Raw genomic sequence first — 26,399 nt, forward strand, 5'->3', positions numbered from 1 at the left:
AATAAATGAACAATAAAACAGTGGAGAAGCCGTGGATTAAATAAAAAGGCTGTAGTTACCAGCAGGGAGACGTGAATCCAGTGGCGAAGCAAGGAAGAGATTACATATATAGTTTTTACTGTCAAATAATGCTAAGAGTACGTGACACGTGTTTCGCCCTAATTCTGGGCTCATCAGGCGTACACACTCACTACACTCCCTCTCGGGAATTGAACCTGGGACGTCAGCGTCAGAGGTGAAGCCTCTCACCTTGCGCCACAGCGTGTGGTTCGTTTATTTGACAGTATGTAGTTCGGGGTAATTACGTGAAATTAGTTGAAACCTTAATTACCCTTAATTAGTTCTATGATCTTCTTCTTGCAACTCAAAGAGGGCACCGTGGCGGACGTTAGCCGACTTGCTGACCAACCACAAGCGTTACCTGGTAGGTAATCACCCACACAAGCAGACTGTGATTCAGACTACGAATGCCTTGAATAAATAAATAAATATAAATTATATATATATATATATATATATATATATATATATATATATATATACACACACACACACACACACACACACACACACAGTAATCCCTCGTTTATCGCAGTTAATCCGTTCCAGACTCTACCGCGATAAATGAATTTCCGCGAAGTAGGATTCTTTATTTATAAATCTAATATTTTCGCAGTTAGAGCATAGAAAACCTGTTTACGACCTTCTAAATATGTTTTTTAACATTATTAGAGCCCACTAGACATGAAATAACATCCTTTAGTCAAAAGTTTAAACTGTGCTCCATGACAAGACAGCGATGGCAGTTCTTTCTCACAATTAAAAGAAGGCAAACATATCTTTCTCTTCAAAGAAGTGCGCGTCAGGAGCAGAGAATGTCAGAGAGAGAGAGAAAAGTAAACAATCAAAAATCAATAGGGCTGTTGGGCTTTTAAGTGGAAGCACCGTGATAAAGCGGCCGCAATGAAGGGATCAATTTGAAGGTAGTCTTTCAGCATTTTTTAGAGGAGTGTCCGTATCTTCTAAGCAAACATCCACTGTGCAAACAGCCCATCTGCTCACACCCCATTCGTCAAGAGCAGAGAATGTCAGACAGAGTGAGAGGCAGAGAAAAGCAAACAATCAAAAATAAATACATGCTATTAGAGCTTTAAGTGTGCGAAGCACATCGTATATCATTGAGGAATTTTATTTAATACGTAATACGTGCTCTGATTGGGTAGGTTCTCAGCCATCCACCAATAGTGTCCCTTGTATGAAATGAACTGGGCAAACAAACTGAGGAAGTATGTACCATAAATTAAAAGACCCACTGTCCACAGAAATCCACGAACCAGCGAAAAATATGCGATATATATTTAGATATGCTTACATTTAAAATCCACGATGGAGTGAAGCCGCGAAAGCCGAAGCGCAATATAGCGAGGGATCACTGTGTGTATGTATATATATATCTATACTAATAAAAGGCAAAGCCCTCACTCACTCACTCACTGACTCATCACTAATTCTCCAACTTCCCGTGTGGGTGGAAGGCTGAAATTTGGCAGGTTCATTCCTTACAGCTTCCTTACAAAAGTTGGGCAGGTTTCATTTCGAAATTCTACGCGTAATGGTCATAACTGGAAGCTGTTTTTCTCCATTTACTGTAATGGAGATGAGCTTCAACGCCGTGGGGGCGGAGTTTCGTGTGACATCATCACGCCTCCCACGTAATCACGCAGTACATAGAAAACCAGGAAGACCTCCAAAAGCACTGAAAAAAACATGCATTATATAATTGAGAAGGCAGCGAAACAATAAGAAGCGAGCGAGTGACATATACAACCATATTCATGAGTTCTGCTACTTCGGAAACAAAGCACGATGTAAACCTACACTTTAAATTAAGTTCATAGACAGGCTGCCGCTGGCGTTTGTAATTTAGTGCCTGCCCATATAAGGCCGTCCGTCAGCGGCAATCCAATAGCAAACTCCCACTAAATATTAACGGGTGAAGGACTGTGCTTATGCAGAGGAAGATGAGATGGTCAGGGTGGTGTTTGGCACAAACTCAGCGAAACTGCGAGAGAAAGTTTTAAGTGCCAGGACTAAGGTAACATTAAACACAGCCATGGACATAGCACGAGATGGCACCAGCACAGCTGGGAACCTTCGATGCATGTACACCAAGCGGCTCACGCGTGAACTGACGCAGTGCACAGCCAACAAGCAACAGTTGCAAAGAGCGCTGAACAAAAACCGAATTACACAATTGAAAAGGCAGCAAAAAATATGAAGCGTCTGATACATACAAGCATATTCATAAATGCAGCTACTGTGGAAACAAAGCACATGGTGGAAAAAGTCAATGTCCCGCTAAAGGAAGACATTGTAAAAAAAAAAACCCGTGCATGCAGTGTGTCAGGTCTCAGATAAAGAAGAAGACGAGCTGTTTATTGATGCAGTAAAAAACGAATCGATAAATGAAACCTGTCATCTTTACAACGATTGACAAACACGGAATGTAACTTGAACTCAACACATCCTACAAATACGAACCTGATTAAAAGAAATAATGATAATCAAATCCTTGATGACAGCAACACTCAGTAACACTCACAAAACAAATACTGTATATTGACAGTCATGTTACGTTATTTTTAAAATGTTCCCTTTTCTTTTTCATAGCTTTTTTAACACACTACTTCTCCGCTCCGATACGCGGGTATATATATATATATATATATATGTATATATATATCCCGATATACATACTCGAATAATGGATACTTTATTCGCCATCAATGATTGTTTTGGTAAAGCCATACTCAGTGTATTCATTAGATGAACGGTAAAAAGTAAGAGCGAGGGAGGATGACTTATTGAGGCATGCAGGCTGTAGTGCGCGTCAACTCTATCTGAATTGCGCGATCACATTTGAAAAAATATATCTTTTCAAGCTCTATTTAGTCCATATGTGTCAAACTCAAGGGCCGCGGGCCACAGTGCACAGACAAAAAGCAACAGTTCCAAAGAGCGCTGAACAAAAAACGAATTACACAATTGAAAAGGCAGCAAAAAAATTATGAAGCGTCTGATACATACAAGCGTATTCATAAATGCAGCTACGAAGACGAGCTGTTTATTGATGCAGTAAGAAACGAATCGATGAATGAAACCTGTCATCTTTACAACGATTGACAAACACGGAATGTAACTTGAACACAATACATCCTATAAATACGAACCTGATTGAAAGAAATAATGATAATCAAATCCTTGATGACAGCAACACTCAGTAAAACTCACAAAACAATTACTGTATATTGACAGTCATGTTACGTTATTTTTAAAATGTTCCCTTTTCTTTTTCATAGCTTCTTTAAGATACCACGATACGCGGGTATATATATATGTATATATATATACCTCGATCTACATACTCGAATAATGGATACTTTATTCGCCATCAATGATTGTTTTGGTAAAGCCATACTCAGTGTATTCATTAGATGAACGGTAAAAAAGTAAGAGCAAGGGGAGGATGACTTATTGAGGCATGCAGGCAAAACCAAAATAGCACGCGGGCTCGATGTACGAAAAAATATATCTTTTCAAGTTCTATTTAGTCCATATGTGTCAAACTCAAGGCCTGCAGGCCACAGCCGGCCCGGCGTGTAATTATATCCGGCCCGCGAGATCATTTTATATACTGTATTATTGTTATTAATGGCCCGGGGATATGAAGCGCTGGTAACACAATAAACTACAGATCCCATAATGCAGCGCTTCAGCTGCTTGCCGAACACTTACCGCGTCCCCGCGGTCTCTTCAGTCGTTTCCTTACTTTGCGAAGGAAGCAGCTTTCTCACAGCTTCTGCACTGTTTTATAAACGAACGATATATAAGAAAGTCCTTTTTCCTTGATTTGCCAACGAAGCAGCCTTTTTATTTAATCCACGGGTTCTCTGCTGTTTCATTGTTCATTTATTACGATTTTTATAGTTATTGTGTAGGTTTTATTTAATCCACAGGTTCTCTTCTGTGTTCACTGCGGTGTCTTCTTTCGTTTACGAGCTTCGCCAAGGAAGCAGCTTTCTCACAGCTTCTGCACTGTTTTAAAAACGAACGACATATAAGAAAGTCCTTTTTCCTTGCTTCACCAACGAAGCAACCTTTTTATTTAATTCACGGGTTCTCTTCTATTTTATTGTTCATTTGTTACGATTGTTAGTTATTTTGTAGGTTTTATTTAATCCACGGGTTCTCTTCTGTGTTCACTGCGGTGTCTTCTTTCGTTTACGACCTTCGCCAAGGAAGCAGCTTTCTTACAGCTTCTGCACTGTTTTAAAAACGAACGACATATAAGAAAGTCCTTTTTCCTTGCTTCACCAACGAAGCAACCTTTTTATTTAATTCACGGGTTCTCTTCTATTTTATTGTTCATTTGTTACGATTGTCACAGTTATTGTGTAGCTATTTTAGACTTACTTTACTGTTCAAATACCCATTTCCTTTATTTAATCCGCGGACTCTCCTCTATTTTTTTGTTTCTTTATTACGATTAGAGTTATTTATTGCTTCCCTTCTTTCGCTGACTGCCTGCCCATATAAGCCGCTGCGCTGTTTTTTTGTCAAGCAGCCTTTACATAGCTTCTCCACTATTTTATAAACAAACGCCATATAAGGCCGTCGTTTTTCTTTGCTTCGCCGAATTAGCAGCCTTTTTATTTAATCCACAGGTTCTCCGCAGTTTTATTGTTCGTTTATTACGATTGTTATACTTATTGTATAGGTATTTTATACTTTGTTTACTGATCAAGTAATCATTCCCTTCAGTATTTCACCGCTGCGAACCTGGTATTTTTAGTATATATATATATATATATATATATATATATATATATATATATATATATATATATATACACATACATATACAGTGGTACCTTGGTATACGTCTGCTTTGGAATAAGTCCAACTTGTATATACATACATATATATATATATATATATATATATATATATATATATATATATATATACACACACACACACACACACATATATATATATATACACATATATATATATATACACATATATATATATATACACACACATATATATATATATATATATATACACATATATATATATATACACACACACACATATATATATATATACACATATATATATATATATATAAACTGCTCAAAAAAATTAAAGGAACACTTTGAAAACACATCAGATCTCAATGGGAAAAAGAAATCCTCCTGGATATCTATACTGATATAGACTGGGTAATGTGTTAGGAACGAAAGGTTGCCACATCGCTTGATGGAAATGAAAATGATCAACCTACAGAGCCCTGAATTCAAAGACGCCCCAAAAATCAGAGTGAAAAAATTATGTGGCAGGCTAGTCCATTTTGCCAAAATTTAATTGCAGCAACTCAAAATTGTATGCAGCACTTTGTATGGCCCCTGTGTTCTTGTATACATGCCTGACAACATCGGTGCATGCTACTAATGAGATGACAGATGGTGTTGTGGGGGATCTCCTCCCAGATCTGGACCAGGGCATCACTGAGCTCCTGGACAGTCTGAGGTGCAACCGGGTGGCATTGGATGGACCAAAACATAATGTCCCAGAGGTGTTCTATTGGATTTAGGTCAGGAAAGTGTGGTGGCCAGTCAATGGTATCAATTCCTTCATCCTCCAGGAACTGCCTGCATACTCTCACCACATGAGGCCAGGAATTGTCGTGCACCAGGAGCCACTGTACCAGCATAGGGTCTGACAATGGGTCCAAGGATTTCATCCTGATACCTAATGGCAGCCAAGGTGCCTTTGTCAAGCCTGTAGCGGTCTGTGTGACCCTCCATGGATATGCCTCCCCAGACAATCATTAACCCACCACCAAACTGCTCATGGTGAATGATATTACAGGTAGCATAATGTTCTCCATGGCTTCTCCAGACCCTTTCACTTCTGTCACGTGCTCAGGGTGAACCTGCTCTCATCTGTAAAAAGCACAGGGCACCAGTGGTGCATCTGCCAATTCTGGTATTCTATGGCGAATGCCAATTGAGCTGCATGCTGCTGGGCAGTGAGCTCAGGGCCCATTAGAGGACATGGGGCCCTTGGGTCACCCTCATGAAGTCTTTCTGGTTGTTTGGTCAGAGACATTCACACCAGTGGCCTGCTTGAGGTCATTTTGTAGGGCTCTGGCAGTGCTCATCCTGTTCCTCCTTGCCCAAAGGAGCAGATACTGGTCCTGCTGATGGGTTATGGACCTTCTATGGCCCTCTCCAGCTCTCCTAGAGTAACTGCTTGTCTCCTAGAATCTCCTCCATGCCCTTGAGACTGTGCAGGGAGACACAGCAAACCTTCTGGCAATGACACGTATTGATGTGCCATCCTGGAGAAGTTGGACTACCTGTGCAACCTCTGTAGGGTCCAGGTATCGCCTCATGCTACCAGTAGTGACACTGACTGTAGCCAAATGCAAAACTAGTGAAGAAACAGTCAGAAAAGATGAGGAGGGAAAAATGTCAGTGGCCTCCACCTGTTAAACCATTCCTGTTTTGGGGGTCATCTCATTGTTGCCCCTCCTGTGCATCTGTTGTTAATTTCATTAACACCACAGCAGCTGTAACTGATTAACAACCCCCTCTGCTACTTAACTGACCAGATTAATATCCCATAAGTTTCATTGACTTTATGCTATACTCTGATTAAAAAGTGTTCCTTTAATTGTTTTGAGCAGTATATATACATAAACCTCTGTGTGTGTGTGTGTGTGTGTGACTCGTGTGTGTGTGTGTGTGTGTGTGTGTGTGTGTGTGTGTGTGTGACTCGCGCGCGCCTGTGTGTGTCTCTGCACAGGGAATGCACAGGAAGAGACTGAACACGTGCTGTGTGGCCCCGCGCAAGCACACTTCTCCAGAAGACGCACACAAAGGTTTTATTAAAGAGGATATATATATATATATATATAGTGTTTGATTGTTAGGCATCAATGCTAAAAAGAGTGCCACTGTGTTGTCAACAGGAAATAATACAATATACTGGGGCTATATTTTATGTTATCTGGCAATGGATGTAAAATTATCATTTTTAAAGAAACCATTTACAATTTTATTAAAACAGAATTCTCAGTAAAAAACAGCATCAATTAAAATCGTTTTGGGCAGCTGTGTCAAGACACACTTTAAAAGAAGAAAAAATCACTTGAATTTATATAATTTATATTAATTATTTTGATGCAATCAAATAATATTTCATGAAGAAAACGTTTTGTTTAAGTGGACAGTTTTGTTAGCTACATGGTCTTCCATTTTGACTTCATTAGTTACACAAAGGTTTGGTCATATTTCTGTTTGTATGATATGAAAACATTAAAGTAGTACAGCTGAAGACACCAATGGGTCCTTCACTTATGATACATAAAATATATGTATAATGTGTTGACATATATACTTTAGGTACGATGCACATTTTTTAACAGAACAACAAAAACCTTATAAATCCTGGTAAAAAAAAAAACACATTATTGGTTTAACATACCAGTGAAGTTGTTGCACATCTTCCATCTTCTCAGGAAGTGTCACACCTTGTGTTTCTGGTAGCAACAGACTGAAAATGCCTATTGCCATAGTTATACCTCCCATGAGTATATATGGCAAGATTTTGTTGTATGTCCCTGCAAAGCAAAGATATATATATAAAAAAAAAAATAAAAAAAAAATCATACTACACAGAATAGGCCATGCATGATGTCTGTTTCACACTCTTTAATCCTACTACCAGGGAAAATGAAAATACACATAGCACATAATCCTGACATACCAGAGATGTGTCTGGCCAACTTGTACAAACCCCCTGAGAGCAAGCCTTTAACGATTCTCCTAATTTATAAATTCTGAAAAAACAGACAGAAACTTAAAGTCAATGACCTCAGAGTTTATGTTCTGAGGATGAGCAGTGTTGATGGCCTGTTCTCATAGGCTGCAGAGAAACCATGACCACACACGCTCATTAAAAGCTTTATAGATGTCACTAAGGCAACCAAGCTAATGAGACACTCAGAACGATACCGTACTGAACATAGATACAGCAGACATTGGGGAATATGTAAGGGATGCCTAATCTGCTGCCAGTTTTAACTATGACATTCATGACAACGTGCATCACTTCAGGTGTAAGTCAACACCTGTAGTGAAATCAGCCATGGAGAAACAATCCACAGTTGCCTGTGCTGTCAACAAATGGAATGCCTACCTGCCAACTGGCATGTTCATGAAGTAGGTCTCCTTCCATTGAAAGGACTGGCACATCAAGCCATTCCTGGTATTGACATGGCAACTAAGCAACTTCGTAATTATCTAAAGGCCTCTAAAATTTCTGAGTATATTAATGGTTTAAATACCCAGTTCATATATAATAATTTAAGTTGTGGTATATCTAAGTAATTCAGAAAGTGTAAAAAAGAATAATGTTTTACCAGACTCCCAGAGTGGGTTATGTTCAACAGTTTGAGTTAAAGTAAATATTGATTTCTGTGACAGAATTGTAGGTTTCTTTCTTATGTACTTGATATGCTTACATCTTGGTAGCTTTTCTCCATTCTCAAAATAAAAGTGCTTAGAATGAAGTGATTACTCAAGTTTCTGTCATTCCATTATCTTCAACAACAGTAACAATACTGAGGACAACTTGACTTGTTAATAAAGTAACAGATGTAAATAAATATTTTACTCATTGCATTAGTTTCTCATCTTATTCTTATTATCCTCTAGTCCAGCAGCAGGGAGGTATTTAAACATTAATTAACTAGTCTACTGCGTCATAGAAATAAAAAGCAGCATTATCTAGGTAGGAAGGAAATTAAAGCCAGGGTAGAGACAAACTGCAACATTTGCTAGTATAATTTGGTTGAAAAAATAATTTATAGAAAACTTCTTTTGAGCTACACACTGAACCCCCATATTATAATGCAGAGTTAATTTAAAAACAAAAAATAAATAAATTAAAATCAATTATGATTGACTTGTGTTGTATTCATCAATTACTGTCACCAGCCATAAACTGAGCAGTAAAATGTTTTTAAATTAATACATGTTATTATGATGTTCAAAGTACTGCATGTTTTTGGTATCTATTAATCTGCAATGCTTCATTCAATGATCATGACAAGCTGTAGGCTACACTGATATTTCTGCAGCTTCCAGATTTGTTTCATTAGCTATATACAGAAGGGAACAAGTAGCACACTAGTAAAGTCAATTATATTCTACGGCCCTTTTAAAAAATTATGGACATTGCATGCACATCTATATATGTAAAGTGCCCATTAAAATTAGTGTAAATGAGCAAAATAGGAGTTTTTGATAGAAACTGCACAGAAAAACCTCCCCTTTGCCATTTCCTGGCAACTGCCCTTTCCTGTTTTTTGCTAAACAGACTAAGTGCATCCACACTTCAAGTTGCCATAGAAGAAACTTCAATGCTGTGAGCCTGTGCTTTCTGTATTTCCCAGAATCTGAAGTACATCATGTAACTGTGTTGTCTCAGGTAGTGCAGCTGCTGGCTGGAGGAGGTGAAAATCTGTGCAATCGCTCAGCAAAGACAGCACATCCCTGCTGAAGGATCAAGTGTCATTTCCTTATGGGGCTTCATGACATCGCTATGGGTTTTCTAGCTATATGAGGTGCTGCATCATTATCACAACCTTTACAATGTTTAAACATAAGGAAGACATACTGTACATACCCTTAGCTTCATAGTTTAATGGAATTTAAATTATTTGTGTTTTGTGAGTACAGTAATACTGCTATACTGTCATTTCATTTATAAGAATGAACATTTTACTGTAGAATAAGTAATAAAGCATTATTCATTTTTGGTGATTTTCCATTAACGGACATTTTAATTGTAAGTTTCATCCTTTATGTAAAACATTGGACTTGTCATAAACCAAGATCCACTGGAAGATGTTCAATTTGATTTATTAAGCCAACACTAAAAATAACTATATTAAAAACAAAACTAATGATCATAACAGACCATTAAAACTCCAGTCAGGCTTCTTTTATAATAAACACTGTTATTTTTTTTATTTTAACTCTATGCTTTCTAAAAGAAATAGAAAAGCAATACAAATCTTTCAGGAAAGACAGTACAACAAATGGGTATATTTGTGCACACTTGCCAGTCAACATTTTTACAGCTTTCATTTTAACATGTGATTTTTCTCTATTTACCTAAACTTCGGAAATCTTTTTAATTATCATTAAGAGCTTTTATTACTCACCAATATAGGCAAAATACGGTGAAATGATGCCCCCGATCCTAGATGACATGGAGGCGGCTCCTATTCCCATGTTGCGTACCACTGTTGGAAAGAGCTCTGCTGAATAAACATACACAACAGAGAAGGCCACAGTGACTCCAAACTTTCCAGTCATGGCCAGGATGATACTCAGTATCTGATACTCTGGAGGGGCAAAAAATAAATACATTTTGATGTGTGTATCTTGAAGTATTTCAAAACCTGACTCATTGCATACTTTATTTTAATTGTTTGGACCTTGTGGAACTGAAATTGACTTTACTTCTTTATATCTTTACAATAATGTGTTCAAAAAATTGGATGTTTTTTAAATATAAATTGGATGTGCCTCCATTATTGTTCATAACAACAAAATTTCTTTTGCACTATTTAAACCAGTAATGCTTTTATTTTAAATCATTTGCTTGCTCTTATACAAAATATCTGTTATGCCATTGAATCCAAGTTCAGTAGCTATCCAGGTTCTTTATGAGAGCTTTCTGATGGGTGTGTAAGAATAGGCCATCAGTTGTAAAATTAAATGCAAAATATTTGTTCAAAACTGGCTTCAAAAGATCTAATAATGAATATTCGTAATATTTAAAAAATAATACCTGAAGTTTTGAAAGCAGTCAAGAACAAAGAAATAGTAAAGCATATAACAGAGACAAAATACAAACATTTGGGAAAAAGAGTTTCAAAACAGAGTAAGAAATAAGTTATGTTTATGAAGAGAAGCAGTGTAGTACACAACATGCATAAAATTCACTTGTTAGAAGTCAATAGGAAGGTAAGTAAGCTAAAGTATGCTGGTAAGCTGGCAGTTACAAAGTCACAGTGAAATTTGATAACACAGTTCATTTACAGTGTCTCCTATTTTAAAACTGGTTAAAGTATGTCACTTTAAAGTCTAAAAAAGACAGATGAATGTCCTGCTTGTAAAATCTAAAATATATTTTTTAATCACTGCACAGTTAACACTAGAATCCCTGAAACCTATGAAAAAACTCGTAATCCCGGGCCACCTTAAATTTCTTTGCACCTCTTCTTTGGCATGTTTTGTTTTGCAAATGTGTTGATCAGCACAAGCAGCCTGCTATCCCATCCCCACACCGAAGCAGCTCAAGTTGTACAGAAAATTCTCAGAGCTCAAGTCTGTTTATCTGGGTGTGAGGAGTTATATAGGGTAAATAATATATTGTTATTTGGGATACATACATTTCATGTGTGTTCCATGTCTACAACGATCTATGTAAATTTAGGATGACAGGAAATGCAAGACAGGAATTGTTGGGCACGTAACTAAAACAGAAACATTTTCATGATTTAGTAATAACTGACAAAATGTAGACATGAAATGTATAACGTGTGAAGACTGAACTCCAAATATCAAATAAACACTTTCGCAAAAGGTAAAAGTATAACAAAACAAGTGCACTTTTATTCAAGAATAGAACCGTAGAAAAAGAAGTTGGCTTAAGGTACAAAATAGATATATCCGCCTGGTTGATGCAGCGGTAATAATTGTTGTCTCATAATCAAGAGGTTATGGGTTTGATTCCTGGGTCCTCCAACATTTACCATTTTGAGAAGTGAGCTGCCATTTTTATTACTATTATATAATAAAAACATACATTTGATTTGAATCTGTAACAACCCATGTAAATTTATGGTGCTTGTAAAAGATAACTCCCCCCCCCATTCAGTTTGATTCTCTCAGTCACATTCATGCTCCCCCCGATCTGGCACTGTTAGTTTTCAAGTAAAGATGTGGAGTTTTTACGTAGGATTCAGGGATACTACTGCTAAATACTACTGAACTTCTATATTGTACACTTATAATTGCTTTGCATTTAAGAACAATCTAGTAAATCAAAAGACGTGAGGTCTCAATAAACCAATTCTTTACTTAAAAATAAATGCATGAAGTACATAAATAGCCCTAATAATTAGGGCTATTTATGTTAATCCACATTTTTCCCGGAATGAACATTATACATTTCATGATCACAGGAATGTGCATCTTATCAGAGATGCACCGGGAGTAGTGTTGATCAGCAAAATTCGGCATCCGATAGGAAAATGAGTACATTTGAGAATAAAATTAGTGTATTTGGTCCTCAGCTTGAATAAGGTAAGCAAATGTTTACAGCCCTTATTGAAGAAGCTAAACAACTGACATCCTCTGCTGACAAAAAACCAACTGCTATAGAATACAAATGCAAAGTGCTTGGTGATAAACTAGCTGCAATGAAAGATCAATAGAGAAGGAACAACATCAGGATTGAAGTTCAACCCAGTGAAATTCATAGCTGAACTATTCTCTAAAATAAATGAAGAGGACTTCAAATCAGACACAGATTTCAGCAGCTTACTGCACAAGCGGATTGAATGCCTAAAACCAAGCAGCATGATTGTCTGTTTCAACAAACTACAGGTTAATATGATGTTGATTCTCAGACAGAAAGAGATATTTGAAAACAACCACATTCATATTTTCCCAGATTTCTGTCCTTCAACAGCTGCTAAACGAACCACATTCTACAGCATTAAGCAGCGCTTACACAACGCCAAAAATCAGCCTCTTGCTTCCTGCTAAATTTAAAGTAATTTTTGATGTTCAATTCAATGTCTTCAATTGTCCTAAAGAAGCAGAAAAAGAGCTTAAAGACTGGTCCCAACATCATTTAAAATATGATCGAGAGTAGTGTTGGTTGTGAAATTCACCAAAGCGATTTTTGCAGCAAATAGGCTGCATCTACCATTAACCTGGTTCGCCGAATATTTTCTTAGAAATTCTCTGTATGGCACGGAATAAGCAAACGTTTTTAGAATGGCCTATGCTTTGTAAAGCTACCATAACATCACAAGGGTGTATGAGCCCTGCACTGAACTTTCACGCATGTGAACTCGGAGATCGTAGCCGCTCTACTCACTTTACCCACTCGGTACTCCAGCCGTTCAAACTGTATGCATTAAATCTATACTAATAAAAGGCAAAGCCCTCACTCACTCATCACTAATTCTCCAACTTCCCGTGTGGGTGGAAGGCTGAAATTTGGCAGGTTCATTCCTTACAGCTTCCTTACAAAAGTTGGGCAGGTTTTATATCGAAATTCTACGCGTAATGGTCATAACTGGAAGCAGTTTTTCTCCATTTACTGTAATGGAGATGAGCTTCAACGCCGTGGGGACGGAGTTTCGTGTGACATCATCACGCCGCCCACGTAATCACGCAGTACATAGAAAACCAGGAAGACCTCAAAAAAGCGCTTAAGAAAACATGCATTATATAATTGAGAAGGCAGCGAAACAATAAGAGGCGAGCGAGTGACATATACAACCATATTCATGAGTTCTGCTACTTCGGAAACAAAGCATGATGTAAACCTACACTTTAAATTAAGTTCATAGACAGGCTGCCGCTGGCGTTTGTAATTTAGTGCCTGCCCATATAAGGCCGTCCGTCAGCGGCAATCCAATAGCAAACTGCCACGGGTAAATATTCACGGGTGAAGGACTGTGCTTATGGAGAGGAAGATGAGATGGTCAGGGTGGTGTTTGACACAAACTCAGCGAAACTGCGAGAGAAAGTTTTAAGTGCCAGGACTAAGGTAACATTAAATACAGCCATGGACATAGCGAGATGGCACCAGCACAGCTGGGAACCTTCGATGCATGTACACCGAGTGGCTCACGTGAACTGACGAGTGCACAGATAAAAGCAACAGTTCCAAAGAGCTGAACAAAACCGAATTACACAATTGAAAAGGCAGCAAAAAATATGAAGCGTCTCATACATACAAGCATATTCATAAATCCAACTACTGCGGAAACAAAGCACACGTTGGAAAAGTCAATGTCCCGCTAAAGGAAGACAGTGTAAAAAACCCGTGCATGCAGTGTGTCAGGTCTCAGATAAAGAAGAAGACGAGCTGTTTATTGATGCAGTAAGAAACGAATCGATGAATGAAACCTGTCATCTTTACAACGATTGACAAACACGGAATGTAACTTGAACACAACACATCCTACAAATACGAACCTGATTGAAAGAAATAATGATAATCAAATCCTTGATGACAGCAACACTCAGTAACACTCACAAAACAAATACTGTATATTGACAGTCATGTTACGTTATTTTTAAAATGTTCCCTTTTCTTTTTCTAGCTTTTTTAACACACTACTTCTCATCTGCGATACGCGGGTATATATATATATATATATATATATATACCCGATCTACATACTCGAATAATGGATACTTTATTCGCCATCAATGATTGTTTTGGTAAAGCCATACTCAGTGTATTCATTAGATGAACGGTAAAAAGTAAGGCGAGGGAGGATGACTTATTGAGGCATGCAGGCTGTAGTGCGTCAACTCTATCTGAATTGCGCGATCACATTTGAAAAATATATCTTTTCAAGTTCTATTTAGTCCATATGTGTCAAACTCAAGGGCACGGGCCACATCCGGCCGGCGTAATTATATCTCGCCCGAGAGATCATTTTATATACTGTAATATTGTTATTAAAGCCCGGGAATATGAAGCGCTGGGAACACAATAAACTACAGATACCATAATGCAGCGCTTCAGCTGCCTTGCCAACACTTACCGCGTTAATCAAGTCTACCTTATGATGCTGCAAGTTATTGCGGCTAGCTCACACGATGCTGAAGAGAAAAGTTGATTCTGAAAATAGAGCCTTTAAAACCGATGGGAGGCTGAGTATATGTTTACTGAACCCGTGTGTCTCATTTGTGGAGCTAATGTGGCTGTAATTACAGAATTTAATCTAAGACGGCACTATAAAACAAAACATCAGGGTAACCTGAAAGACCTGAATGCAATGCAGAAGATACAGAAAGCAGAAGAATTAAATAAGAATCTGACACTTCAGCGGACGTTTTACCGTGCACAATCACAAAGTGATTTCAATTGAAGCTGCTTTTATGGGAGACACAACCACTTGCCCCACTTTCCCTGTTGCCAAGTAATGTTAAACCAAGTCGTCACTACGGTGTTCCCAAATCGCACTTTGCTGATAAACTGAGCGCACTGAGTTTGCACGGCGCTTTGGTGACTTTGAAGAACAAAAAGTCCGTCTACATGCGGCTCGAACCTTGTGCATGTTTGGTAGCACATATCTGTGTGAGAAGCTCTTCTCAGTGATAAAGACTAACAAAACAGCACACAGGAGTCGCCTCACTGATGAGCACCTGCAATCCATCCTGAGAATCTCCACAACACAGAACCTCACACCAAACAGAAACGAACCTGTGCCAAAAAAGATGCCAGGCGTCCAGCTCTAAAATGACATATGAGCAAAGACAACTGAATGATTTGATTTGTTATTGCTGAAAGGAACACATTTTATTTATATTTCCAGGTTTTGTTATGCAGCATGTTCATATTTGAATTTGTATAATTTTGACAGGATATATTTTTATGGAGAGCAAAATCTTTTGGGATATTTAAAATCTAAGTTTATTTTTATAAAATATAAAATTACATAAGAGTAAAGAAATTTGAATGTTTGTTCTTTTAATGTTTACTTTATTTCTAACTTGTATAATTTAGACAGGATATATTTTTATGGAGAGCAAAATATTATAAGTTGTTTAAGGTTTGAGTTGATTTATTCAGGAATAATATTCCTGTCTGTTTTACCATTCCTACCAAAGATATTTCTGTCGACTAAATAAAAATTCCTTCTATTTAAAATTTAAATAGAACTTGAACAAATACGATAGTTCATAATATCCACGCAGACTTGCACGTAAGAGCGGGTGTCATCCGTTTTAACAAACAGCGTATTGCACTGATCTGAAATAGCTGTGTGTGTATATATGTAGATATGTATGTATATGTATATATATGTTTATATATGTGTGTGTGTATGTATATATATATATATATATATATATATATATATATGTATTTGTGTGTGTGTGTAAATATATATATATATGTGTATATGTATAGATATGTATATATATATATGTTTGTGTGTGTGTGTAAATATATATATATATATATATACATATATATATATATATATATGACAGCAACACTCATCACTCACAACAGTGACAAAACAATTACATTGACAATCATGTTACGTTATTTTCAAAATGTTTCCTTTTCTTTTTCATTGCTTCTTTAACACACTACTTCTCCACTGCGAAGCGCGGGTATTTTGCTAGTAAATAAATAAACTTGTTTTTGTTAAATGAAAACACTGCATTTGCTGACCATAATAAGAACATTAGGACTACAGGTGTCCATAGACTTGCATAATAACCATACATTACAGCACTGGGGATCGAAGTTAATATGGGCATATCTCAATAATTATAGGGAGAAGTTAAATAGGCTGTACTGTATAAGATACAATAAAATCACTCATATTTAAGTAAATCTCCTTTTTCAAAATTGCTATCATAGAGTGGGGTTAGCCAAAGTCACATGCAATAACCCTGCTTTGCCATTTTCATATTATTTGATGACTTTTAAATCTGTGTAGCGATTTGACCTGTGGGAGTCATGTGGTGTGAAAACATGCAACGATAACAATCCCGTTCAAGATGAAGAGGATTTGTGGCAGACTGGCACATCGACATTCGCAGCTGTTTAATGGTCTTTGAATAGACCTTTTATTGTCTTAAAAGGACCCTGATCAGATAAAATGCTGCTCATAATTTATACTCATGAGTATAAACTCATCAACTTCACATTGCTTCCTATCCTTTGCTGACATGCCTCCTTCTTCATCGCACCTCTTTTTCAGCTTGAGATGTTTAAGGGCCAAGATGCACTTGCTTTTATGAAAATATAGGAGCTACGAAATACAAAATGGACATAGGAGATGTGAGTGAACAAGACTGGGCGCCAGGAGCTGGTGTCTGTCCCATAGTGTAGCAAAATGTTATACAGTACAGGCAGTCCCCGGGTTACGTACGAGATAGGGACTGTAGGTTTGTTCTTAAATTGAATTTGTATGTAAGTCAGAACACGTACATTATTTTAATAAATGTAATTTGGACAGATGTTTGTCTCAACATATTACTTATTTTTACCTTTCTGTGCAAGCACAGTAAATGCTTAAACATTTTCAAATACAGTACAGCCTTAAGCAATGTTGGTAGAACTTGATGAGGATGGGACTGGTCTCTTAAAGTAGGCATCAAGGGAGGTTTGCACGGAGCTTTTCTTTTTCTCATCATAAACAGCCTTGTAGCATCTCAGGCCTTCAGTAACTGTTTGGTAAACCTCTCTGTATCAGGATCTTGCTCGTATAACTTTTCCATCCCTGCTTTGATGAGACAAAATGCATCAGCTAACTCTTTTGTAGAAAACTTTTTTGTTGGAGTCCCTAGGTTTTCTTTGCTGAATGCTATCATCTGTTATTCTAGTTCATAAGGTCTTCACTGGTTAGTTCTTTGCTATGTATGTAACAGCACAAGCAGGCTTGCTATTGAGAATGAATGGGGGCGGCGAGGGTCGGTTCACCACCCACCCAACACACAATCACTTCCACTTGCATACAGTATGCTGCCTGCAGCGTCCGCCCACCGAGAACGTACAAGTTGCGGCCAAAGGTGGGTAGTGAATTGCCCACCACCGCCCCCATTCAACAGGCAGCCAACCGAGGCACACTACAATGCTGCCCCCCGCCGCCCCATTCACCCTGAATGGCCTCTGTTTGGCCACAACAGGGTCACCGCTTGCAGCATCACCAGCCGCCCACCGAGAACAAACAGGGCAGCCATTCCAGGGACACTGCATGGCTGTGTGGTGGGCGGGCAGTGAAGCACCCCCAGCCCAAAAGCCTCTGTCCAGTCAGGAGCAGTAGCATGATGGGCGGGCAGTGAACCGCCCAATCCAGCCTCTGCCCTGTACACAATTGGTACCATGTTTCCCCGAAAATAAGTTCAGGTCTTATATTAACTTTTGCTCCAAAAGATGCACTAGGGCTATTTTCAGGGGATATCTTGTATTTATTCATGTACAGCAATATACTTCAGGAATATCATCATAACTCTCCACATTCAAACCCTGAATTCCAGCCTGAATTTCTTGTTACCCCAGCCGCTTTAGGATCCTATAAGATCAATGTGCATGTTTCGATGTTTAATGAATGATTCGATGTGGTGAAGCAAAATGCTGACATACAAATGCATTTTTGGTTGACCTGAATTGTGTGGGTGGTTACCTACCAGGTAACGCTTGTGGTTGGCCTGTCATTCGGCAAACATCCGCCACTTCAGTTGCGAGTTCAACCAACCACAAGCATTACCTGGTAGGTAACCACCCACACAATTCAGGTCAGGACTCAGACTACGAATGCTAGTCAGACTACAAATGCCAGATAGATAGATAGATATAGAGGGAGAGCCTACACACAAAACCTGTTCTGAACCGTATTGTACTTCTTAGTTTTAACTAGTATATTTCTTCCTGGAAGTCAAAGGAAAGTGTGTCTATTTCATTTGCAATGAAACTATTGCAGTAATGAAGTGTATAATGTGCAACTACATACAAAACCAAAACATCCATCATACACATCCTACACTGGTGCTGAGCGAGAACAGAAAGTTGAGCAAATGGCAGCTAGTGTGCTAGCTCAACAACAGTATATTTTTCGTGGTAACAAAACACAAGAAAATGCCACATGAGCCAGTTACGGGGAAATGCAACTTACTGCCTGACACAGGAAATCTTTCTCGGATGGTGACTTCATGAAACACTGTCTCACTAAAATCTCAGGAATAATATGCCCAGAGAAAATGCGTGAATTCAACAACGTTAGCTTGTCCAGAAACACAGTTGTGCGGCAAACTGAAGATTTGTCAGCTAACTTACAACATCAAGTGTCAGACAAAGATTGTGCTTTTGATTTTTACTTGATTGCATGTGATGACAGCACTGATGCCACAGACACCACACAGCTGTTGATTTTTTTGTGGGGAGCTGACGATAAGTTTTACATTACAGAGGCGCTACTTTATCTTTGGAATCTAAAGGGAACAACAACAGGTAAGGACATTTTTGAAGCTGTGTCAGATGCACTTGACAAGATTAAGGACTTAAATGGGACAAGCAATATGGAGTTACAACAGATGGGGCTCCAGCAATGACAGGCGAGCACAAAGGAATGGCATCTATGGTATGTACCAAGGTGCAAGAGAGTGGAGGTGAGACTGTTAAAATGCACTGTATCATCCACCAAGAAGCCCCATTTGCCAAGACAGTCCAGCTTTGGAATGTGATGAACTCTGTTATGAAAACATAAATCGAGCTCTATCACAGAAATTTTCAAGCATTTCTATCTGATGTTGATGCTGTATATGTGCTGCAGCCATTGTTATTCCCTGCACTGAAATCGGCCAGTTTTTCAAAGAGAAGGACTAACCTCTTCATGAGCTGAGTGACTCTCCATAGTTAACAGACCTAGCTTTTTTAGTTGACCTTACTGAAACATACAGTCCTGGGTATGATGTTAATCTGCATCCAGCCCTGCATGTAGGCCCTTCACCCTGCAGGGAAAAACCTGGGGGTTGGTGGCAGAATTGGCACTCCAGCCACCATAAAAAACCTCCCACTGGTTCCACCCCATCTGAACTAGTGTGGTGCTGAGGTGTCACCCATTGCATGGCTGCACTCGGGTCCCAACCTGGGGTCTGGAGTTGATTTGTCATGTGGTGGGTGCAGCAATGCGTTATATCAGCGGGTGCTCCTAACTTCATTCATTACTGAACATCTGAACATACTGAACAAGAGCCTACAATGCAAAGACCAGCTACTGCCACAACTTTACATGCACATGAAAGCATTCTGTGTGAAGCTCTGTCGTTTCAAGTCACAACTATGCAACTTTAATGTTGTGTACTTCCCCATGCCATCCGAAATCATATGTGCTTTTCCAGAGGCCAAGCTTTCTGCTGAAAAGGGGAAATGTGTCTGTAATCACATATCTCACAAAAGAATTCAGTCAGCACTCCCAAGATTTTTCTGTCATTGAGAAAGAAATCAAGCTGTTCTCGACTCCCTTCCTAATGGATGCAGAAGAAGTGGAAGAGACTCTGCAATTAGAACTTATTGAAATGCAGTGTGATGATTCTCTGAAGAATCAACATCAGATTCTCTCCCTACCCGACTTCTACCGGAGCTTAGAAAAGGTTAAGTTTCCTCCGATGAGACGCCACACAAAAATAATGATCAGTCCGTTTGGCTCAACATACATATGTGAGCAAACATTTTCTCTGTTAAATCTAAACAAAAGCAGATGGAGAACCAAAATGACTGACAGTCATTTCTGCGAGGTCCTTCACATATCATCCACCCAACGTACTCCTGCATAATTTACCTACATTTGATTGATTTTACTAACACAATACAATGGATGTGAGGCAGTATACCTCACCTCTTGTGGATAGCTCAGCCCTTCGTATATTTTTCTGTATGTGGCCCTCAGTGAAAAAACATTGCATACCCATGGTATATGCTATTAACAGTTGCATGAAAGTAACAGTCTTTGAAGGAATGTTGGAAGTCTGGCTGTGCACTTGGCAATCAGTCAATAGAAGCAAAGTGTATCAGGGCAAATTGGGTTTCCAACAGCCTTTTCCAAATCTAAACTGAACTAAGTGGTACAAACATTGAGCATTAAATAGAGCCTGAAGTTTAGTAAACTGGGAGTAACTCTGATGATTTTCATAATCTCAGTCCATAATTTGGACCTGGAAACAACAAAGAGTACAAAGGCATATACAAAAATCAAGACGTCCTTGAGAAATAGAAAATACTTAAAAAAAAAAAAAAAAAAAAGAGAGATGGTAGAGGGGTAGAGCCATTTATGGAGCAGTAGGGCAACACAAGAGTTTTGAAATGTTTTGAGAAGCAAGAGGCTAAATGCACACTCTCTTTCAGATTCCACTTCAGCCAGCTGCTGCACTTCTGGCAATGATATCAAAATGGACTAGCTAAGCCGTTTTCCATCCGATCACTTCAAGACATACGGTAAACGTCGCATTATTCAAACATTGTGCCAAACATCAGGAGCTAAAAAGGAGAAGGGCTCCAAACTATATGTTTCAAGCTACATAAACAATTACAAATGTAAGACCCGAACATATTAAAAACGTACATGGGACAAATATGTGATTACATTAGGCTATATAAATAAAATGAGCGCCTATATAAAAATGACAATTCCTGTACAGTCACATCTTCTTTTTCTAACTGGTGCAGCAAAAGGCAAGCAATCCTTTTAAAGACAGCGAGTCACCTCAAAGAATCATGCAAAGAATACAGAATCCATCCATTGTGGTGCTCGGCGCAGATGATACAATACATAATTGCATAAGTCTGCTGGGTATCTTACCTTGTAAAAAAGCAAATGTCTCTGTCTGAGCCAGCAAAAACATGAAAGCCAAAATACTGCTTCATTGTAAGGGTCTCAGTTTGTTTCCTTAGCTGGAGGATCTCCTCTCTGACAGACGCGTCCCTATTTCGCCTTCAGCCCCTGGTGATGTAATAGTGGTAGGTGATTCTATCGTTGTAAACCTTAATGTCGCATGCCCTAATGCAAAATCGTTTGTTTCTTGTTTTCCCGGTGCTCATGTCCGAGATGTAATGAAACGTGCGCCAGCAGTCTACGAGAAACACAAGGAGAGGGCAGTTGGAGCAATCGTCTTGCATGCCGGCGTAAACGATATAAGGCACCGACAATCAGAAATCCTGATTGCAGCTTTGATTAAAGACACGAAGGAGAGGACCCCATCGGCAAAGTTCTTCGTTTCGGGTCCACTACCTCTCGTCAGACGATCCAACGAGTACTACAGTCGTCTGCTAGGATTGAACAACTGGCTACAGGGTTTCTGCAAGAAGAAGGATGTCGGTTTCATCAACAATTGGAATCTCTTTTTGGAAAGGCCGCGTCTCTTCAAGCGTGATGGCCTGCATCCGAACAGTTTCGGCGCCCGGGTCCTCTCCAAAACATATCGAAGGTAATTTGTTTTTCTTGACTATCTATCTCTGCTCTTAACCCCTTCCGAAATGATACTGTTGTGCCAGGACATGATAAGTGTTTAATAGAATCTTCCTTTAAAGTGCACAACATTAATACTGTAATAAGCAATCTCAATGCACGTAGAAAATCTAGGAAATACGGCATAAACTCCAATAATCTAATTAAAATTACTATTTTAGAGGAACAATGTATTAAAACTATAAAAACAGATCACAGATTAAACAAAAAATACACACAGAGCGGAGCTAATAAAATAATTTAGTTCCTATTCCAAATATCAATAACGCACATAGTATTCATCTCTGCACCTCCGAAACATTAAATATGGCACTATTGAATGTTAGAGCTTTAACTAACAAAACGTTTTTTATCAACGATCTTATTAGTGATAAAAAAATAGATTTTATTGCACTAAGTGAAACATGGCTTAGCTCAGACGGCGCGTCTGTTTTAATCGAATCTGCACCTCCGGATTACAGTTTTACTCGTGCAGACCGCCAGGGAAAAGGGGGCGGATTGGCTAACATTTACTCGAGCGATTAAAATGTAAAGATGTCAGTTTTGGTAAGTTCAAGTCCTTTGAGTATCTCGCCGTTGTTGTTCATGGAGATTCTCAAGTTCTAGTATTATCCGTGTATAGACCTCCTAAATATAACGTGTCTTTTTTTGAGGAATTCTCTGACTTAATGTCAATTTTAATTACTAACTATGACACACTCCTAATAGTTGGCGACTTTAATTTTCATATAGATAATCAGTGTGATCTAAAAGTAAAAGAATTTATGAACCTCCTGGATTCTTTTGATTTGAGACACTCATAAATCAGCCTACACATAAAGCAGGTCATACGTTAGACTTAGTGATTACTAAAGGACTGAAAGTTGATATAAAACAGATCATTGATATTGGTCTATCAGACCATTTTCTTCTACTTTTAATATAGAAATAATGATAAAAAACACTCATGAGAAGCATATTGTTAAAAAACGCTTCTTTGACTCGACAGCAGCTTTAAAACTTACAAACATTTTAAGCAATCAGTCCGTTTATAGTGCCAACTATAATAGTGAGGATAATGTAAATAGTAAGGTGGAAAGATTTAATACTAAAGTGAGAGCTGCTGTTGACATAGTTGCACCTGAAAAGACAGTGAAAAATCTTCTAGCATTGTTATACCATGGAAGACCCAAAGAGTGTCTGATTTAAAGAGAACATGCCGCAGAGCTGAGCGTCAATGGAGGAAGACTAAACTTACTATCCACCATGAAATATTAAAAGTCAAAATAACAGAATACAATAACACTGTCCGTCTTGAGAGACGCTGCTATTTCTCCAAGATTATAAATAACAATGCTAGTAATCCCAGAGTCTTATTTTCTACAATTGATCGCCTACTAAACCCAGGTAACTCAAAGGAATGCCTCCTAAGTCTTCCAGTAAAACCTGTGAGGCTATCGCTGTATTTTTCAATCAAAAAATTAATGATATTAGAAATAACATAGTATATCCCTCCAACACTAAGGATCCTCCTAAACCCCAGCATCCTGTTATAAACAAATTAAACTCTTTCACTAGGATAGATTTACCTGATTTACAAAAAATAATCTCTCAATTAAAATCCTCCACCTGCATCCTTGACCCAATACCAACAAGGTTTTTCAAAGAAGTATCAGGCGTGCTAATTGATAATGTTCTGGACATAGTAAATTTGTCATTAGATACGGGGGTCTTCCCAGACTGTCTTAAGACTGCTGTAGTTAAACCCCTTCTTAAGAAACATAATCTTGACCCCTCGGCTCTTGAAAATTTTAGACCCATCTCTAACCTGCCTTTCTTAAGTAAAGTTCTGGAGAAGGCAGTCATTATGCAGTTAAATGACCACCTCAATAAACATGCTATTCATGATAAATTTCAGTCGGGTTTTAGAACAAATCACAGCACAGAAAACGGCACTCGTTAACTAGTGCAGAATGCAGCTGCTAGAATCCTAACTAGGAAAAGAAAATCCGGACACATTTCTCCAGTTTTAATGTCACTACACTGGTTACCTGTGTCATTCAGGATTGACTTTAAAATTCTGCTTATGGTTTATAAAGCCTTAAATAATCTCGCCCCATTGTATATATCGGAATGTCCGACACCTTATATTCCAAATCGTAACCTTAGATCCTCAAATTGAGTGTCTCCTTAGAATTCCAAGAACAAAACTTAAAAGAAGTGGTGAGGCGGCCTTCTGCTGCTATGCACCTAACATCTGGAATAGCCTGCCAGTAGGAATTCGCCAGGCTGATACAGTAGAGCAATTTAAAACACTGCTGAAAACATATTACTTTAACATGGCCTTTCTATAACTTCAATTTAGTTTAATTTAATTTAATCCTGATACTCTATATGTTCAATTCATCATAATAACTATTCATGGTGGCTCTAAAATCCATACTGACCCCTACTCTGTTTTCCGTTTCTTTTTCCGGTTTCTTTGTGGTGGTGGTGGCCTGCGCCACCTCCACCTACTCAAAGCTTCATGATGCTCCAACAATGATGGTTGGATTAAAAGGCAGAACTCTACGTGACCATCTTCATCAAGCCCTTCCGTGAGAACCCTAAATCCAAAGAGGACTGTTTCATTTATGTTAGGTAGAATGCCCAGAGGGGACTGGGCGGTCTCATGGTCTGGAATCCCTACAGATTTTATTTTTTTTTCTCCAGCAGTCTGGAGTTTTTTTGTTTTTTCTGTCCCCCCTGGCCATTGAACCTTACTTTTATTCGATGTTAATTAATGTTGATTTATTTTGTTTTCTTATTTTGTCTTTTATTTTTCTATTCTTTATTATGTAAAGCAATTTGAGCTACTGTTTGTATGAAAATGTGCTATATAAATAAATGTTGTTGTTTGCATCAAGCACAAAGTCGACAACTGCTGGATAAAGAGCTGAATCATCCTCATCCTCTCCTGGTGAGTCATCCTCCGTCAGTTGCCTTCTCCTCTCCCAAACCCCTTGAAAGTTCCCCACTCAAACAAGCAGGAACTGCTTGCTTCCTCAACAGGGTACCCTGTCTCAGACTCTGGCTTGCAAAAATACTTTTCTTTAAAAATGCCGGCTACAAACACCAGTATGCGGACTAACCATAAAGCTCACTCTCCAGATAGCGATGATCCATTTAGATCGGGTGTCTGCATTGGAGGGAAATGTATAAAAACTTTGTAATTACTGTTCAGTTGTTGAGCTATATCCGTACGCTGAAACAAATCTTTTTTCCTTGGACATTCTCGCCACAAAACAAAAATCAAAACTGCAGTATGGACAACGGAAGTGACTGAGCTGGCTGAGATTTCACAGCAAGTTCATCAGCACTAATGTGTGCATATAGCCTATTGGAAGCCAATGTATAAAGAGAAGATGAAGAGCAAAGCAAGCACATCAAAACAGGCACACAGTAACATTTCCAATGAGCTGCAGACACTGGATTGCAGTTGTAGGCAGTTCTGAATACATATCTACAGTTGTCTCACTTAAAATGAGCAAAAGCATTAAAAGGCATGCTGCAATAACACTGAAAAACATTTAGATGCTTCAGCAAACCATTCCCTTATTAAAATCTATACTAATAAAAGGCAAAGCCCTCACTGACTCACTCACTCACTCATCACTAATTCTCCAACTTCCCGTGTAGATAGAAGGCTGAAATTTGGCAGGCTCATTCCTTACAGCTTACTTACAAAAGTTGGGCAGGTTTCATTTCGAAATTCTACACGTAATGGTCATAACTGGAACCTATTTTTTCGTCCATATACTATAATGGACTTCTAGACTTAAAATGTTCCCTTTTCTTTTCATAACTTCTTTAACACACTACTTCTCGCTATGCGTGAGTATATATATATATATATATATATATATATATATATATATATATATATATATATATATATATATATATATATATATATATATATATATATATATATATATATATATATATATATATATATATATATATATATATATATACATACACACAGTGGTGTGAAAAA

At 38.2% G+C, this 26,399-nt stretch overlaps 1 protein-coding gene across 4 annotated transcripts in view; it reads right to left on the reverse strand.

Annotated features, from left to right (window-relative positions):
• The window catches only part of LOC120527529 (solute carrier family 22 member 5-like), a 163,979-nt gene that overhangs the window by 18,138 nt on the left and 119,442 nt on the right, over positions 1 to 26,399 (reverse strand). For all 4 annotated transcript variants that reach the window (XM_039751035.1, XM_039751034.1, XM_039751033.1 and 1 more), the window contains exons 8-9: positions 10,304 to 10,486; positions 7,558 to 7,693 (exon numbers count right to left, since the gene is read on the reverse strand). In XM_039751035.1, the coding sequence (XP_039606969.1) occupies positions 7,558 to 7,693; positions 10,304 to 10,486 (319 nt within the window). The remainder of the gene's footprint in view (positions 1 to 7,557; positions 7,694 to 10,303; positions 10,487 to 26,399) is intronic.

This window comes from Polypterus senegalus, chromosome 4 (assembly GCF_016835505.1).
Source record: "Polypterus senegalus isolate Bchr_013 chromosome 4, ASM1683550v1, whole genome shotgun sequence".
Lineage (NCBI taxonomy): Eukaryota > Metazoa > Chordata > Cladistia > Polypteriformes > Polypteridae > Polypterus > Polypterus senegalus.